The sequence below is a fragment of the Lithobates pipiens genome, unplaced genomic scaffold, assembly GCF_037356315.1.
Source record: "Lithobates pipiens isolate NorthernLeopardFrog02 unplaced genomic scaffold, aLitPip1_a1.2 Scaffold_35, whole genome shotgun sequence".
NCBI lineage: Eukaryota > Metazoa > Chordata > Amphibia > Anura > Ranidae > Lithobates > Lithobates pipiens.
Genome location: NW_027507811.1, coordinates 13789835 through 13809822, shown reverse-complemented (window position 1 = coordinate 13809822; position 19988 = coordinate 13789835). Strand labels below are relative to the sequence as shown.

The 19988-nt window shown below is 46.0% G+C and overlaps 2 protein-coding genes and 1 pseudogene across 6 annotated transcripts in view; 2 read left to right on the top strand and 1 right to left on the bottom strand.

Moving 5' to 3' along the window:
- Positions 1–19988, bottom strand: part of LOC143955522 (uncharacterized) — a 433055-nt gene that overhangs the window by 237625 nt on the left and 175442 nt on the right. The gene's annotated exons all lie outside the window — the stretch shown is intronic.
- The window catches only part of LOC143955385 (uncharacterized), a 146480-nt gene that overhangs the window by 425 nt on the left and 126067 nt on the right, over positions 1–19988 (top strand). Inside the window, exons 2-6 of the mRNA XM_077465444.1 lie at positions 77–247; positions 336–459; positions 1106–1323; positions 1409–1547; positions 4228–4979. Of these exons, the coding sequence (XP_077321570.1) occupies positions 77–247; positions 336–459; positions 1106–1323; positions 1409–1547; positions 4228–4979 (1404 nt within the window). The remainder of the gene's footprint in view (positions 1–76; positions 248–335; positions 460–1105; positions 1324–1408; positions 1548–4227; positions 4980–19988) is intronic.
- LOC143955584 (uncharacterized) lies at positions 12438–19973 on the top strand (annotated as a pseudogene). Its single transcript, XR_013269807.1, has 5 exons — positions 12438–12854; positions 12952–13282; positions 13834–13968; positions 14057–14180; positions 16850–19973. The product of XR_013269807.1 is annotated as an uncharacterized LOC143955584 (transcript).

Here is a 19988-nt window from a genome sequence, read left to right as displayed (position 1 = left end):
GACCTGACCGGAGAGGTGAGGAGGATTCTGGGATGGTAAGTAGTGATCACTCATATTGTATTTTTCTTTTCCACAGGACTTTGAAGTGGTGAAGAAGACCTCTAGTGAACAATGGGCACCCAACAGTCTCCCACATGGACCACCTGCTATCCCAACTTCTACACCTTACTACCAAATACCTGAAAAGCACAACATGGAGAAGATTCTAGAAGTCACCAAGAAGATGATGGAGCTGCTGACAGGAGAGGTGAGGAGGATTCTGGGAATTCTGGGACATTATCCAGTAACAGACGCGGGATGTGTCTGGATGGTGACTGTATCATTGTGTGTGTCAGGTTCCTATAAGGTGTCAGGATGTCACTGTCTATTTCTCCATGGAGGAGTGGGAGTATTTAGAAGGACACAAGGATCTCTACAAGGACGTCATGATGGACAATCAGCCGCCCCTCACATCACCGGGTAAGAGGAGACTTTATTGTAAAGGAGAGAGTAGTACGGAGGCTCCACCTAGATCCCCCATCATCTGAAAGGTCCATCTCCATTCCTCAATATGACGTCATGTTCCCAACAAATGAGGAGGAGATACTGTACACCATATGAAAGGTCCATCTCCATTCCTCAATATAACGTCATGTTCCCAACAAATGAGGAGGAGATACTGTACACCATATGAAAGGTCCATCTCCATCCCTCAATATAACGTCATGTTCCCAACAAATGAGGAGGAGATACTGTACACCATATGAAAGGTCCATCTCCATTCCTCAATATAACGTCATGTTCCCAACAAATGAGGAGGAGATACTGTACACCATATGAAAGGTCCATCTCCATTCCTCAATATAACGTCATGTTCCCAACAAATGAGGAGGAGATACTGTACACCATATGAAAGGTCCATCTCCATTCCTCAATATAACGTCCTGTTCCCAACAAATGAGGAGGAGATACTGTACACCATATGAAAGGTCCACCTCCATATGGTTGTATCAAATTGAATGTCACAGCTTTATGAGACCAATACGAATAGACTGACGTTTGATTCCTGAGTGCAGAACATGAAGAATAAAATGTTTCTTTTAATGAATTACATTTTTCTTTCCAGCATATGGTCATGACATTCAAAATCAATCAAAGAGACATCTTACTTCATATCCAGAATGTAATCGTTTTATTGATGACCTTTCAGGAGGACACTGGGATCTCTACAAGGACATCACTGTGGAGCCATTGAGTTACAAAAACCCACCAGAGAGATGTCCCCAACATTTCTATTCCCGGGATTCCACACAGGAAGGTCCCACCATCCCCCACCATCATCAGGTAGATAAAGTTCTAGAACTTCAGTTATGACCCTGTACCATTTATTGCACCTGCTATTTGCATTTAATACTCCGTGTTTCTTTAGCGTGAAGAAGATATGAATATAAAAGCTTGGGTTAAAGAGGAAGAAGAGACACATTTGAGGGGTGATCGACAGTCTATGGAGGAGGTTGGGATGATAGTGACAATGACAGGGAAGGAGTCTTCATTAGATATTAGCACAGGTGAGTAATACATGCAGAAAAGGGTCTAGTAATGTTTAGTAATCAGTTGCATACCCATCATTAATATAATGTCATGTTCCCAACAAATGAGGAGGAGATACTGTACACCATATGAAAGGTCCATCTCCATTCCTCAATATAACGTCATGTTCCTAACAAATGAGGAGGAGATACTGTACACCATATGAAAGGTCCATCTCCATTCCTCAATATAACGTCATGTTCCTAACAAATGAGGAGGAGATACTGTACACCATATGAAAGGTCCATCTCCATTCCCCAATATAACGTCATGTTCCCAACAAATGAGGAGGAGATACTGTACACCATATGAAAGGTCCATCTCCATTCCTCAATATAACGTCATGTTCCCAACAAATGAGGAGGAGATACTGTACACCATATGAAAGGTCCATCTCCATTCCTCAATATAACGTCATGTTCCCAACAAATGAGGAGGAGATACTGTACACCATATGAAAGGTCCATCTCCATTCCTCAATATAACGTCATGTTCCCAACAAATGAGGAGGAGATACTGTACATCATATGAAAGGTCCATCTCCATTCCTCAATATAACATCATGTTCCCAACAAATGAGGAGGAGATACTGTACACCATATGAAAAGTCATCTCCATTCCTCAATATAACGTCATGTTCCCAACAAATGAGGAGGAGATACTGTACATCATATGAAAGCTCCATCTCCATTCCTCTTTATAACGTCATGTTCCCAACAAATGAGGAGGAGATACTGTACACCATATGAAAGGTCCATCTCCATTCCTCAATATAACGTCATGTTCCCAACAAATGAGGAGGAGATACTGTACACCATATGAAAGGTCCATCTCCATTCCTCAATATAACGTCATGTTCCCAACAAATGAGGAGGAGATACTGTACACCATATGAAAGGTCCATCTCCATTCCTCAATATAACGTCATGTTCCCAACAAATGAGAAGGAGATACTGTACACCATATGAAAGGTCCATCTCCATTCCTCAATATAACGTCATGTTCCCAACAAATGAGGAGGAGATACTGTACACCATATGAAAGGTCCATCTCCAGTCCTCAATATAACGTCATGTTCCCAACAAATGAGGAGGAGATACTGTACACCATATGAAAGGTCCATCTCCATTCCTCAATATAATGTCATGTTCCCAACAAATGAGGAGGAGATACTGTACACCATATGAAAGGTCCATCTCCATTCCTCAATATAATGTCATGTTCCCAACAAATGAGGAGGAGATACTGTACACCATATGAAAGGTCCATCTCCATTCCTCAATATAACGTCATGTTCCCAACAAATGAGGAGGAGATACTGTACATCATATGAAAGGTCCATCTCCATTCCTCAATATAACGTCATGTTCCCAACAAATGAGGAGGAGATACTGTACACCATATGAAAGGTCCATCTCCATTCCTCAATATAACGTCATGTTCCCAACAAATGAGGAGGAGATACTGTACACCATATGAAAGGTCCATCTCCAGTCCTCAATATAACGTCATGTTCCCAACAAATGAGGAGGAGATACTGTACACCATATGAAAGGTCCATCTCCATTCCTCAATATAATGTCATGTTCCCAACAAATGAGGAGGAGATACTGTACACCATATGAAAGGTCCATCTCCATTCCTCAATATAATGTCATGTTCCCAACAAATGAGGAGGAGATACTGTACACCATATGAAAGGTCCATCTCCATTCCTCAATATAACGTCATGTTCCCAACAAATGAGGAGGAGATACTGTACATCATATGAAAGGTCCATCTCCATTCCTCAATATAACGTCATGTTCCCAACAAATGAGGAGGAGATACTGTACACCATATGAAAGGTCCATCTCCATCCCTCAATATAACGTCATGTTCCCCACAAATGAGGAGGAGATACTGTACACCATATGAAAGGTCCATCTCCATTCCTCAATATAACGTCATGTTCCCAACAAATGAGGAGGAGATACTGTACACCATATGAAAGGTCCATCTCCATTCCTCAATATAACGTCATGTTCCCAACAAATGAGGAGGAGATACTGTACACCATATGAAAGGTCCATCTCCATTCCTCAATATAATGTCATGTTCCCAACAAATGAGGAGGAGATACTGTACACCATATGAAAGGTCCATCTCCATTCCTCAATATAACGTCATGTTCCCAACAAATGAGGAGGAGATACTGTACATCATATGAAAGGTCCATCTCCATTCCTCAATATAACGTCATGTTCCCAACAAATGAGGAGGAGATACTGTACACCATATGAAAGGTCCATCTCCATTCCTCAATATAACGTCATGTTCCCAACAAATGAGGAGGAGATACTGTACACCATATGAAAGGTCCATCTCCATTCCTCAATATAACGTCATGTTCCCAACAAATGAGGAGGAGATACTGTACACCATATGAAAGGTCCATCTCCATTCCTCAATATGACGTCATGTTCCCAACAAATGAGGAGGAGATACTGTACACCATATGAAAGGTCCATCTCCATTCCTCAATATGACGTCATGTTCTCAACAAATGAGGAGGAGATACTGTACACCATATGAAAGGTCCATCTCCATTCCTCAATATGACGTCATGTTCTCAATTTCCTCCACATTATATTTTCATGTTTTTTCCTTTCTCACCAGATGTTGAGGACACCTCAGAAGAACATCTCATTTTCGCCTCATATTATAAAGCAGAAGATAACGGTCTGGCACAAGATCCTCCCAAAGAAAGTCCCATCACTCAAAGACCTTCCAATGGAGACCGATCAACCGATCCCGATGAGTCTTCTGATAAAGCACACATTACCAACCTAACTTCACCTCCAGTGGTGGATCCACCCCCGAGTGCGTGTCGTCCCGAGGAACCTCATAATGTTGGCTATAGATGTTCTGTATGCAATAAGTTGTTCGGAGTGCGGTCCCGTTTTGTCCTACACCAGAGACTACACAGCGGCGAGCGCCCCTTTCCGTGCTTGCAGTGCGGAAAATGTTTCACTTCGAAATCGGTTCTCATTAGGCATCAGCAGCAGCACTCCGGGGTGCGCCCATATTCGTGCTCGGAGTGCGGCAAATCCTTTACGTGGAAGTTCGGCCTGCTGAAACACGAGAGGCGGCACACCGGCGTGAGCCTCTGTTCGTGTTCCGAGTGCGGGAAAGTTTTCAGAGAGAAGGTTGACCTCGTCATGCATCAGACAAGTCACAGAGAGGAGAGGCCTTATGGCTGCTCGGAGTGCGGGCAACGTTTTAAACGCAAGACTCATCTGACGAGCCATTTCAGGGTTCACACGGGTGAGACTTTTTCATGTTCGGAGTGCGGGAAGTGTTACACGAGGAAGAACAATCTCACTGCGCACCAGAAGACGCACACAGACCAAATGTCATACGTATGCGCAGACTGAGGGAAACCTTTCATGGTGATGAAACAAGCACCAACAAACACAAATGGAATAGGCACGCCATGCAAATACAGAGTGCGGGAAAGGTTCCTTCTAAAAAGGTTTACCTTTTAGAGTGAGGAAAAAGCTTACGTTGGAAATTTTATTTTGCCCAGCATTTGAAGCTCCATGTTGAAGAAAGTTCTTGATCATGGGAGAAATCCTGTAATATAAAATCCAAACTTACTGTAGGCCAGAGAGTCCGCACCAGCAACACAATCGTTTCCAGCTAAGGGTGCGGGAAACTGTTAATTAAAATATTATATATAGATCACTATTCGTTTTATACAGAAGGACTCACACTGGCCAGAAGCCCCTCCGATGTCCTAACTGTACATCAGTAAATAGACACTTGCATGGTATAAGTTGTAATTTTCTGTTCATACTCCAATTGTTGTATAAAGATTTTTTTACATGGTGTGAACGAGTTATTTCATGTAAAAGTGGGATGAATGAGCTCCTGACTGTAATATGCTTCCGACTGTCCCGGATTTGCTGGGACACTCCCGCATTTTGGCCCTCTAACCCCCTGATGCTGTGTCCTGAATTTTCTGGCACAGTCCTGCATCTTTGACCTCTAACCTGCTGATGCTGTGTCCCGGATTTTCTGGGACAGTCCTGCACCTTGGCCCTCTAGCCCACTGATGCTGTGTCCCAGATTTTCTGGGACAGTCCTGAATCTTGGCCCTCTAACCCTCTGACGCTGTGTCCCTGATTTGCTGGGACAGTCCCGCATTTTGGCCCTCTATCCCCCTGATGCTGTGTCCTGGATTTTCTGGCACAGTCCTGCATCTTGGACTTTTAACCTGCTGATGCTGTGTCCCGGATTTGCTGGGACAGTCCTGCATCTTGGCCCTCTAACCCTCTGACGCTGTGTCCCTGATTTGCTGGGACAGTCCCGCATTTTGGCCCTCTATCCCCCTGATGCTGTGTCCCGGATTTTCTGGCACAGTCCCGCATCTTGGACTTTTAACCTGCTGATGCTGTGTCCCGGATTTGCTGGGACAGTCCTGCATCTTGGCCCTCTAACCCTCTGACGCTGTGTCCCTGATTTGCTGGGACAGTCCCGCATTTTGGCCCTCTATCCCCCTGATGCTGTGTCCCGGATTTTCTGGCACAGTCCTGCATCTTGGACTTTTAACCTGCTGATGCTGTGTCCCCAATTTGCTGGGACAGTCCCGCACCTTGGCCCTCTAGCCCACTGACGCTGCGTCCTGGATTTTCTGGGACAGTCCTGCATCTTGGCCCTCTAACCTGCTGATGCTGTGTCCTGGGCTATGTCCTGGATTTGCTGGGACAGTCCCGCATTTTGGCCCTCTAGCCCACTGACGCTGTGTCCCCAGATTTTCTGGGACAGTCCTGCATCTTGGTCCTCTAACCTGCTGATGCTGTGTCCCAGATTTGCTGGGACAGTCCCGCACCTTGGCCCTCTAGCCCACTGACGCTGCGTCCCGGATTTTCTGGGACAGTCCTGCATCTTGGTCCTCTAACCTGCTGATGCTGCGTCCCAGGCTATGTCCTGGATTTGCTGGGACAATCCTGCATTTTGGCCCTCTAACCCGCTGATGCAGTGTCCCAGATTTGCTGGGACAGTCCTGCATATTGGCCCTCTAACCCACTGACGCTGCATCCCGGATTTGCTGGGACAGTCCTGCATCTTGGCCCTGTAACCCGCTGATGCTTTGTACTGGATTTACAGGGACAGTCCCGCATCTTGGCCCTCTAACCCGCTGGTGCTGTGTCCTGGAATCACAGTATCAACCTTTTTTTGGTTACTGTAAATGTGCAGTAGCTTAAGAAACTACTAATTAATTACAGGGATCAGGGAGGCAGTAGGTAGCCCCCACATATATAGAGGCAGGGTCAGGGCAGGGCCAACTAGTAAAGTGGGCACGATGGGCGGTCCTTACATATTTTGAGTTTCACGGTCTTGTTTTTAATATAAAAACTGGAAAGTTCTGTACCATAGGAGCTTCCCCACCAGCTGCACATACTCACCTTACCTTCACTCCCTACAGCTGTATAAACTGACCTTCCCTTCACTCCCTACAGCTGTATATACTGACCTTCCCTTCACTCCCTACAGCTGTATAAACTGACCTTCCCTTCACTCCCTACATCTGTATATACTGACCTTCCCTTCACTCCCTACAGCTGTATAAACTGACCTTCCCTTCACTCCCTACATCTGTATATACTGACCTTCCCTTCACTCCCTACAGCTGTATATACTGACCTTCCCTTCACTCCCTACAGCTGTATATACTGACCTTCCCTTCACTCCCTACAGCTGTATATACTGACCTTCCCTTCACTCCCTACATCTGTATATACTGACCTTCCCTTCACTCCCTACAGCTGTATAAACTGACCTTCCCTTCACTCCCTACATCTGTATATACTGACCTTCCCTTCACTCCCTACAGCTGTATAAACTGACCTTCCCTTCACTCCCTACATCTGTATATACTGACCTTCCCTTCACTCCCTACAGCTGTATAAACTGACCTTCCCTTCACTCCCTACATCTGTATATACTGACCTTCCCTTCACTCCCTACAGCTGTATAAACTGACCTTCCCTTCACTCCCTACATCTGTATATACTGACCTTCCCTTCACTCCCTACAGCTGTATATACTGACCTTCCCTTCACTCCCTACAGCTGTATATACTGACCTTCCCTTCACTCCCTACAGCTGTATATACTGACCTTCCCTTCACTCCCTACAGCTGTATATACTGACCTTCCCTTCACTCCCTACATCTGTATATACTGACCTTCCCTTCACTCCCTACAGCTGTATAAACTGACCTTCCCTTCACTCCCTACATCTGTATATACTGACCTTCCCTTCACTCCCTACATCTGTATATACTGACCTTCCCTTCACTCCCTACAGCTGTATATACTGACCTTCCCTTCACTCCCTACAGCTGTATATACTGACCTTCCCTTCACTCCCTACATCTGTATATACTGACCTTCCCTTCACTCCCTACAGCTGTATAAACTGACCTTCCCTTCACTCCCTACATCTGTATATACTGACCTTCCCTTCACTCCCTACAGCTGTATATACTGACCTTCCCTTCACTCCCTACATCTGTATATACTGACCTTCCCTTCACTCCCTACAGCTGTATATACTGACCTTCCCTTCACTCCCTACAGCTGTATATACTGACCTTCCCTTCCCTCCCTACAGCTGTATATACTGACCTTCCCTTCACTCCCTACAGCTGTATATACTGACCTTCCCTTCCCTCCCTACAGCTGTATATACTGACCTTCCCTTCACTCCCTACAGCTGTATATACTGACCTTCACTTCACTCCCTACAGCTGCACAGCATCACCTTCCCTTCACTCCCTATAGCTGTACATACCTTCCCTTCACTCCCTACAGCTGTACATATCATCTCCTCACTCCCTACATCTGTACATACCTTCCCCTCACTCCCTACATCTGTACATACCTTCCCTTCACTCCCTACAGCTGTACATACCTTCCCCTCACTCCCTACATCTGTACATACCTTCCCCTCACTCCCTACAGCTGTACATACCTTCCCCTCACTCCCTACATCTGTACATACCTTCCCTTCACTCCCTACAGCTGTACATACCTTCCCCTCACTCCCTACATCTGTACATACCTTCCCCTCACTCCCTACAGCTGTACATACCTTCCCCTCACTCCCTACAGCTGTACATATCTTCCCTTGCCAGTAGAATATTGGCATGCATTAACAAAAGTATTTATTCAAGAGATAAAACGATAATCCTGCCACTTCATCAAACTCTGGTTTGGTCACACCTGGAATATTCTGTCCAGTTCTGGTGACCAGTCCTCAGGAAGGATGTGCTGGAATTGGAGAGAGTCCAAAGAAGGGTGACCAAGCTAATAATAGGACTGCAGGACTTCAGTTATGGAGGATGGAGGAACTCGGTTATGAAGAGTGGAGGACTTCAGTTATGAGGGGTGGAGGACCTCAGTTGTGGAGGGTGAAGGACCTCAGTTATGAGGGGTGGAGGACCTCAGTTATGGAGGATGGAGGAACTTGGTTATGAAGGGTGGAGGACCTCAGTTATGAAGAGTGGAGGACCTCAGTTATGAAGGGTGGAGGACCTCAGTTATGGAGGGTGAAGGACCTCAGTTATGAAGGGTGGAGGACCTCAGTTGTGGAGGGTGAAGGACCTCAGTTATGAAGGGTGGAGGACCTCAGTTATGGAGGAACTTGGTTATGAAGGGTGGAGGACCTCAGTTCAGTTATGAAGAGTGGAGGACCTCAGTTCAGTTATGAAGAGTGGAGGACCTCAGTTATGGAGGGTGACGGACCTCAGTTATGAAGGGTGGAGGACCTCAGTTGTGGAGGGTGAAGGACCTCAGTTATGAAGGGTGGAGGACCTCAGTTATGGAGGATGGAGGAACTTGGATATGAAGGGTGGAGGACCTCAGTTATGAAGAGTGGAGGACCTGAGTTATGAAGGGTGGAGGACCTCAGTTATGGAGGGTGAAGGACCTCAGTTATGAAGGGTGGAGGACCTCAGTTGTGGAGGGTGAAGGACCTCAGTTATGAAGGGTGGAGGACCTCAGTTATGGAAGAACTCGGTTATGAATGATGGAGGATCTCAGTTATGAAGAGTGGAGGACCTCAGTTATGGAGGGTGGAGGACTTCAGTTAAGGAGGGTGGAGGACTTCAGTTATGAAGGATGGAGGACCTCAGTTATGCAGGGTGGAGGACCTCAGTTGTGGAGGGTGAATTACCTCAGTTAGGAAGGGTGGAGAACCTCAGTTGTGGAGGGTGGAGGACCTCAGTTATGGAGGAACTTGGTAATGAAGGGTGGAGGACCTCAGTTATGAAGAGTGGAGGACCTCAGTTATGAAGAGTGGAGGACCTCAGTTATGAAGGGTGGAGGACTTCAGTTATGGAGGGTGGAGGACCTCAGTTGTGGAGGGTGAAGGACCTCAGTTATGCAGGGTGGAGGACCTCAGTTGTGGAGGGTGAATTACCTCAGTTATGAAGGGTGGAGAACCTCAGTTGTGGAGGGTGGAGGACCTCAGTTATGGAGGAACTTGGTTATGAAGTGTGGAGGACCTCAGTTATGACGAGTGGAGGACCTCAGTTATGAAGGGTGGAGGACCTCAGTTATGGAGGGTGACGGACCTCAGTTATGAAGGGTGGAGGACCTCAGTTGTGGAGGATGAAGGACCTCAGTTATGAAGGGTGGAGGACCTCAGTTGTGGAGGGTGGAGGACCTCAGTTATGAAGGGTGGAGGACCTCAGTTGTGGAGGATGAAGGACCTCAGTTATGAAGGGTGGAGGACCTCGGTTGTGGAGGGTGGAGGACCTCAGTTATGGAGGATGGAGGAACTTGGTTATGAAGGGTGGAGGACCTCAGTTATGAAGGGTGGAGGACCTCAGTTATGGAGGGTGGAGGACTTCAGTTAAGGAGGGTGGAGGACTTCAGTTATGAAGGGTGGAGGACCTCAGTTAAGGAGGGTGGAGGACCTCAGTTATGAAGGGTGCAGGACCTCAGTTATGAAGGGTGCAGGACCTTAGTTATGAAGGACCTCAGTTATGGAGGACCTCAGTTATGGAGGATGGAGGAACTTGGTTATGAAGGGTGGAGGACCTCAGTTATGAAGGGTGGAGGACCTCAGTTATGGAGGGTGGAGGACTTCAGTTAAGGAGGGTGGAGGACTTCAGTTATGAAGGGTGGAGGACCTCAGTTAAGGAGGGTGGAGGACCTCAGTTATGAAGGGTGCAGGACCTCAGTTATGAAGGGTGCAGGACCTTAGTTATGAAGGACCTCAGTTATGGAGGACCTCAGTTTTGGAGGACTTCAATTACGAGGAACAACTACAAACATTAAATGTATTCTCCATGTAGAAGAGATTAATAGGAGATATGATAGCGATATACAAATATCATAATGGTGATTCCAACATTGGAAGGAAACTATTCAGTCTCAGGTCCCTTAGGAAGGCACGTGGCCACTCAATGTAGTTGGACGAGAAAAGGTCCAACCTTAAACTGCATAAGGGTTTTTTTTTTTTTTTACTGTTAGAGCGGTGAGGATGGAACTCCTTTCCACAATCGGTGGTTGCAATTGATAATGTTGCTGATTTCAAAAAATGATTTGAAGTACATCTTATTGAACACAATATACAGGGATATGGGAAGTCGTAGAGATATCACACACAGGTTGAACTGGATGGACTGATGTCTTTATTAGACATGTGCAATTCATTTCGGTCCATATATAAATTCGGACAAAATTTTGGTTATTCGGATGTATCCGAATCTCCAAGTGAAATAGAAAACGAATAAATAAAACAAAAGTCGTTACTAACGAATTACACATTTTTGGAACGATTCTAATTTGGATTTGGTTGAAAAATGATCGGCCGATTCGAATTCTGTGTGAAGAATAGCTGGTTGTTAAGGAGAGTGGGCCGGGAAGCCGGTCGCTGCGTCCTTCACAACCGATGAGTCATCAGCTGTCAGCGGGCTTCCTTACTGACAGCTGAAATGTAAGCAAAAGAATGGCGGCAAAGAAAATGTCAGAAAAAAAAACAGCGTGGGCCCCACCCCCCCAGTCCATACCAGGTCCTTCAGGTCTGGTATGGATTTTAAGGGGAACCCTATGCCAAAATTTAAAAAAAATTCATACCAGACCCTTATTCGAACATGCAGTCTGGGAAAGGGGAGGTGACGAGCAAGCGCCTCCCCCCCCCCCTCCTGAACCATACCAGGCCACATTTTCTTAACATGGGGGGAGTGCTTTGGGGCTGCGCGGGGTGGGGGAATTTTGATGGGGACAAGGGCCTCTTCCCCACAAGCCTTACTCCTTGTTAAAGAGGGCTTCCAGATTCTAATAAACCCCCGCCCACAGACCCTCACAACCACCGTCCAGGGTTGTGGGGAAGAGGCCCTTTTCTCCATCAACATGTGGACAGAGTGCTTTGGTGTGGGGGCTTCAAAGCACCCCCCATGTTGAGGGCATGTGGCTTGGTATGATTCAAGAGGGGGGGGGGGGGGCGCTTGATTGTCCCCATCCTTTCCTGCATGCTCAGATAAGGGTCTGGTATGGACTTTGGGGAGGGGGACCCCACGTCTTTTTTTTTTTAAATGTTGGCATTGGGTTCCCCTTAAAATCCATACCATACCCGTAGGGCCTGGTATGGCTTGGGGGGGGGGGGAACCTCATACTGTTTTTTTTCTGACTTTTTCATTGCCGCCATTCTTTCGTTTACATTTCACCTGTCAGTGGGGAAGAGTTCCGACAGATAATGAGTCATCGGTTGTTAAGGACCTGGCGGGCGGCTTCCCGGCCTGCTGCTTGACGACCAGCAATTCTTCACACAGAATTCGAATCATCTCAAAAATTTGGAATTCGTTAGAAAATTTATAAGCAAAATTAAATGAAACTAAATTTATTCCCAAACAAATCAAAATTAGTAACAACAAATCTATCCGGAAAAGGAAAGACATTTTTCTGCTCTAGTCTTTATTCATGGGACTATCATCTATATTTTCTGGAGATGAACATGAGACATCCCAACGTTTTCTCATTTTATTCCAAACATTTCCCGTATTTATTGATCTTTATCCAAAATGTGTAATGACATAAGTAATATACAGCTGGGACACGACATGCATTCACTCCATGATAGACCGCTGCAATTCATCTATCCTGCCAGGAGGGGGGCGAACACGATCTACAGACAGGAAGTGATGTCCGGTATAAAAAGGAAGTTCCCGGGTGAGAGGTGAGTCGGGAGGAAGTAGAGAGGAGACATTGCTGGAACTGGCAGTAGAGGAGGTAATAAGATCTTATTTTATATTTACACCCAGTAACCCCCCCGTCATGTTCCGTCCTCTTCCTCCATAGTCACTGTGACGTCTTTTATCTCCAACAGGTGATGATACACAAACATTTAAACATAATTTTACTTTAGAAAGTACAGTCTAAGTATAGAGCCATTTATCTAACTGTACATTAAAAGATGCTGGATTATAGCATAAAAAACGGGATCAGTAATAAGTATAGGAAGACGTCCAAGGATTCGGAGCTAAGGAGGAACTCTGGAAGACATTAATCATCCCAGAACATTCCAGATAATTCGGAGGTTATTATCCGTCTACAGACTGGAATGTACTATGAAGACCACATCAAAAATGGATGAGGACCAGAGTCATGTGAAGATACTAAACCTCACCCTGGAGATCATCTACCTGCTGACCGGAGAGGTGAGGAGGATTCTGGGAGGTCACATGACATCACTCTTATCTCTATTAATAAAACACAGACCTGACCGGAGAGGTGAGGAGGATTCTGGGAGGTCACATGACATCACTCTTATCTCTATTAATAAAACACAGACCTGACCGGAGAGGAGAGGAGGATTCTGGGAGGTCACATGACATCACTCTTATCTCTAGTAATAAAACAGACCTGACCGGAGAGGTGAGGAGGATTCTGGGAGGTCACATGACATCACTCTTCTCTCTATTAATAAAACACAGACCCGACCGGAGAGGTGAGGAGGATTCTGGGAGGTCACATGACATCACTCTTCTCTCTATTAATAAAACACAGACCTGACTGGAGAGGTGAGGAGGATTCTGGAAGGTCACATGACATCACTCTTATCTCTATTAATAAAACACAGACCGGAGAGGAGAGGAGGATTCTGGAAGGTCACATGACATCACTCTTATCTCTATTAATAAAACACAGACCTGACTGGAGAGGTGAGGATTCTGGGAGTGACATAAACATTATTGTTTTCCTTTTACAGAGTTTTTCTCCAGTGAAGTCTGGTGACCAGGTGACCATCACAGTGCCTTCAGCTCATTCCCTGACACCCGAAAGAAACAACGACAAGAGGATGTTAGAGGTCATTCAGAAGATGATGGAGCTGCTGACAGGAGAGGTGAGGAGGATTCTGGGAATTCTGGGACATTATCCAGTAACAGACAAGGGATGTGTCTGGATGGTGACTGTATCATTGTGTGTGTCAGGTTCCTATAAGGTGTCAGGATGTCACTGTCTATTTCTCCATGGAGGAGTGGGAGTATTTAGAAGGACACAAGGATCTCTACAAGGACGTCATGATGGACAATCAGCCGCCCCTCACATCACCGGGTAAGAGGAGACTAAATTAAAGATGGAATTACCAGCGTAATAATGAGGGAAATTGTAATTGAATATGTAATTTTTGAGCAGTTTGCTATAAACAAGTAATGTCTCAAGAGCATGAAAGACTAATTCAGAATCCCTATTTCTGTCTATGAGAACATCATCAATGTACCTACAACAATACCTAATATGGCAAACAAATGAAGACTAAAAATTGTACCATGTGGTAGACCAATATCCAGTCCTCACCAGGAGAATACAATCTCTGTACATGCCACACTACTACCCACTGTTTCCAATATACTGTACACCATATGAAAGGTCCATCTTCATTCCTCAATATAACGTCATGTTCCCAACAAATGAGGAGGAGATACTGTACACCATATGAAAGGTCCATCTCCATTCCTCAATATAACGTCAGGTTCCCAACAAATGAGGAGGAGATACTGTACACCATATGAAAGGTCCATCTCCGTTCCTCAATATAATGTCATGTTCCCAACAAATGAGGAGGAGATACTGTACATCATATGAAAGGTCCATCTCCATTCCTCAATATAACGTCATGTTCCCAACAAATGAGGAGGAGATACTGTACACCATATGAAAGGTCCATCTCCGTTCCTCAATATAACGTCATGTTCCCAACAAATGAGGAGGAGATACTGTACACCATATGAAAGGTCCATCTCCATTCCTCAATATAATGTCATGTTCCCAACAAATGAGGAGGAGATACTGTACACCATATGAAGGGTCCATCTCCATTCCTCAATATAACGTCATGTTCCCAACAAATGAGGAGGAGATACTGTACACCATATGAAAGGTCCATCTCCATTCCTCAATATAACGTCATGTTCCCAACAAATGAGGAGGAGATACTGTACACCATATGAAAGGTCCATCTCCATTCCTCAATATAAGGTCATGTTCCCAACAAATGAGGAGGAGATACTGTACACCATATGAAAGGTCCATCTCCATTCCTCAATATAACGTCATGTTCCCAACAAATGAGGAGGAGATACTGTACACCATATGAAGGGTCCATCTCCATTCCTCAATATAACGTCATGTTCCCAACAAATGAGGAGGAGATACTGTACACCATATGAAAGGTCCATCTCCATTCCTCAATATAACGTCATGTTCCCAACAAATGAGGAGGAGATACTGTACATCATATGAAAGGTCCATCTCCATTCCTCAATATAACGTCATGTTCCCAACAAATGAGGAGGAGATACTGTACACCATATGAAGGGTCCATCTCCATTCCTCAATATAACGTCATGTTCCCAACAAATGAGGAGGAGATACTGTACACCATATGAAGGGTCCATCTCCATTCCTCAATATAACGTCATGTTCCCAACAAATGAGGAGGAGATACTGTACACCATATGAAAGGTCCATCTCCATTCCTCAATATAACGTCATGTTCCCAACAAATGAGGAGGAGATACTGTACACCATATGAAAGGTCCATCTCCGTTCCTCAATATAACGTCATGTTCCCAACAAATGAGGAGGAGATACTGTACACCATATGAAAGGTCCATCTCCATTCCTCAATATAATGTCATGTTCCCAACAAATGAGGAGGAGATACTGTACACCATATGAAGGGTCCATCTCCATTCCTCAATATAACGTCATGTTCCCAACAAATGAGGAGGAGATACTGTACACCATATGAAAGGTCCATCTCCATTCCTCAATATAACGTCATGTTCCCAACAAATGAGGAGGAGATACTGTACACCATATGAAAGGTCCATCTCCATTCCTCAATATAACGTCATGTTCCCAACAAATGAGGAGGAGATACTGTACACCATATGAAAGGTCCATCTCCATTCCTCAATATAACGTCATGTTCCCAACAAATGAGGAGGAGATACTGTACACCATATGAAAGGTCCATCTCCATTCCTCAATATAACGTCACGTTCCCAACAAATGAGGTGGAGATACTGTACTCCATATGAAAGGTCCATCTCCATTCCTCAATATAACGTCACGTTCCCAACAAATGAGGAGGAGATACTGTACTCCATATGAAAGGTCCATCTCCATTCCTCAATATAACGTCATGTTCCCAACAAATGAGGAGGAGATACTGTACATCATATGAAAGGTCCATCTCCATTCCTCAATATAACGTCATGTTCCCAACAAATGAGGAGGAGATACTGTACACCATATGAAAGGTCCATCTCCATTCCTCAATATAACGTCATGTTCCCAACAAATGAGGAGGAGATACTGTACACCATATGAAAGGTCCATCTCCATTCCTCAATATAACATCATGTTCCCAACAAATGAGGAGGAGATACTGTACACCATATGAAAGGTCCATCTCCATTCCTCAATATAACGTCATGTTCCCAACAAATGAGGAGGAGATACTGTACACCATATGAAAGGTCCATCTCCATTCCTCAATATAACGTCATGTTCCCAACAAATGAGGAGGAGATACTGTACACCATATGAAAGGTCCATCTCCATTCCTCAATATAACGTCATGTTCCCAACAAATGAGGAGGAGATACTGTACACCATATGAAAGGTCCATCTCCATTCTTCAATATAACGTCATTACTTCTGACTATAAAAAATGACGCTTATTTTAATCTGAGTAAAAATCTTCTGCCCAACAGATGCATCTGATGTTTTGAGTCCTTCAGAAAGCTCTCCTCCCATTTTTCCTGAGGAATATAAAGAAGAAGACGATGATGGCCTCACACAATCTCCTCTGGACGTAAAACCCGTTTCTTCCCATTTCCCTCACAGCCATTACCATACGGTAGAATTACCAGCCCCCTCTTTCCGGGAGGAATCGTCTGATGAAGTGATGGAGAACGACGTCCCTCCAGGTCTTCACATCTTGGATGGACCCCCAGACTCTTCGATTCCCGCAGAATCTTCTGGTGGTGTTGCTGCACAGGGGACCGGTGAGATGTTCCGGAGACCCGAAGAAGACGAATCTTCTCCTGCAAAGTCCTCGCGTTCCGTGCGTCAGAGGGCGCGCACCAGGAACCGCCCGCTTTCATGTCCAGAATGTGGGAAAACCTTCACATGGAAGTCCGATCTCACAAGGCATCAAAGGTATCACGCCGGCTATCGCCCTTATTCCTGTCCGGAGTGCGGGAAAGACTTTAGTTCCAGGTCGCACCTTCTCCGACATCAAAGTTCCCACTCCGGCGAGCGGCCTTTCCTATGCTCAGAGTGCGGGAAGTCCTTCAAAAGCAAATGGGACCTGGTGACCCACGTGAAGTATCACGCGGGCCTGAGACCTTTTGTGTGTTCGGATTGCGGCCAGTGCTTTATAGAGAAAGCTCACCTGACGAGACACGTCAGGCTCCACACCGGCGAGACGCCCTTCAAGTGTTCAGAGTGCGGGAAATGCTTCGCTCGGAGAGATACCCTCACCATACACCAGAGGTCCCACATGGAAAAAATGCCATACGTGTGCCAAGAGTGCGGAAAAGGCTATGCGCGAAAACCCGACCTCGCCACGCACCGGCGAACCCACACGGGCGAGCGACCGTTTCCCTGAGACGAGTGCGGGAAACGCTTCAGAAAGAAACTGTGCCTCGCTCGACATTTGAAAGGGCACGCGGCCAAGCGGTCGACGTCGTGTTCGGCGTGCGGGAAATGGTTTGAAACGGAATCCGAGCTCCGTGCGCATCGGAGCGTTCACGCCGCGGAGGGGATCTTCCCGTGCCCGGAGTGCGGGAGATTGTTCACAGATTTATCGCAGCTGGCGGAACACCAAAAACGTCATCCTCGCAAAAAAAAAAGCTTTTCCTGTTCGGAGTGCGGGAAATCTTTCAAAACGAAATCGGTCCTTGTTGTGCACCAGAGAGTTCACGCTGGTGAGAAGCCGTTTCTGTGTTCTGAGTGCGGCGCAAGTTTTGCGCGCAATGGAAGTCTTCTCGACCACATGAAGCTTCACGCGGGCGAGGAGACGTTTTCCTGTTCATAGTGCGGGAAAAGTTTCGCTCAGCAAGAAGACTTTCTTCAACACCGGAGAACTCACACAGAGGAAGAACTTTTTTCGTGTTCCGAGTGCGGGAAACGTTTCACCCAGAAAGAAGACTATCTTCAACACCAGAGAGCTCACACAGAGGAACGACCTTCATCCTGTTCAGAGTGCGGGAAATGTTTCACCCAGAAAGAAGACTATCTTCAACACCAGAGAGCTCACACAGAGGAACGACCTTCATCCTGTTCAGAGTGCGGGAAATGTTTCACCCAGAAAGAAGACTATCTTCAACACCAGAGAGCTCACATAGAGGAACGACCTTCATCCTGTTCAGAGTGCGGGAAATGTTTCAGCGACAACAGGCACCTTCTAAGACACCAGAAAAGTCACACCATGGCGCGTCCTATTTTCTGTTTGGAGTGCGGGAAATGTTTTACGCGGAAAGAGAATCTCAATAGGCACAAGAGACTTCACGCCGGAGTGCGTCCGTATTCATGCACAGAGTGCGGGATAGGTTTCAATCAGAAAAGGCACCTTCTCGCACACCAGAGAAGGCACGTGGGAGCGATTCCTTAATCCTGTGAGGAGTGCGGGAAATGTTTTACCAGGAACGCAAGTCTTTTGAGGCACGGGAGGCTTCACACGGGCGTGCGCCCGTATTCTTGTCCGGAGTGCGGGAAAGGTTTTAATCAGAAGGGACATCTTCTTAAACATCAGAAGGTTCATACGGGAAGTTTTCCGTTTTCGTGTTTAAACTGTGAGAACTCGTTCAGCACGAAGTCCAAACTCGATCTTCACCAGAGAGATCACCATCTGTGAGGGAAACACACACAATATATATATATATATATATATATTTTTTACCAAAAGTATTGGGACGCCTGCCTTTACACGGACATGAACCTTAATGACATCCAAGTCTTAGTCCCTAGGGTTCAATATTGAGTTGGCTCCGCCCTTTGCAGCTATAACAGCTTCCACTGTTCTGGGAAGGCCGTCCACAAGGTTTAGGAGTGTCTATGGGGAATGTTTGGCCATTCTTCCAGAAGCGCATTTGCGAGGTCAGGCACTGATGTTGGACGAGAAGGCCTGGCTCGCAGTCTCCCCTCTAATTTATCCTAAAGGTGTTCTATCGGGTTGAGGTCAGGACTCTGTGCAGGCCAGTCAAGTTCCTCCACCCCCAAACTCGCTCATCCATGTCTTTATGGATCTTGCTTTGTGCACTGGTGGGCAGTCATATTGGAACAGGAAGGGGCCATCCCCCAAAACTGTTCCCACAAAGTTGGGAGCATGAAATTGTCCAAAATGTCTTAATGCTGACACCTGAAGAGTTCAGGGGTTGGGGGTGGGCCCTTCCTGTTCCAACATGACTGCCCACCAGAGCACAAAGCAAGGTTTGTTAGTCGATGTCCTGGCAAGGGGGAAGACCAAAAAAAGGTTCATGTCACAGCCCCCCTTTACATCACAGTACCCTATTTACATCAGTCTCCTCTGCCCCGCTTCATATCACAGCCTCCCCCCATTACATCAATGGCCTCCATCCCCTTTACATCACAGTCCCCCTTTCCTTTAGTGTCCTCGGTCCCCCTTCACATCATAGTCCCCCTTTACATCAGTGTCCTCAGTTCCCCTTCACATCACATCCCCCCAATACATCAGCACCCTTAGCCCCCCTTTACATCACAGTCCCCCCAATACATCAGTGTCCTCAGTCCCCCTTTACGTCACATTCCACCCTTTACATCAGTGTCCTCTGCTGTAAAGGGGGACTGTGATGTGAAGGGGGGCAGAGGGCACTGATGTAAAGGGGG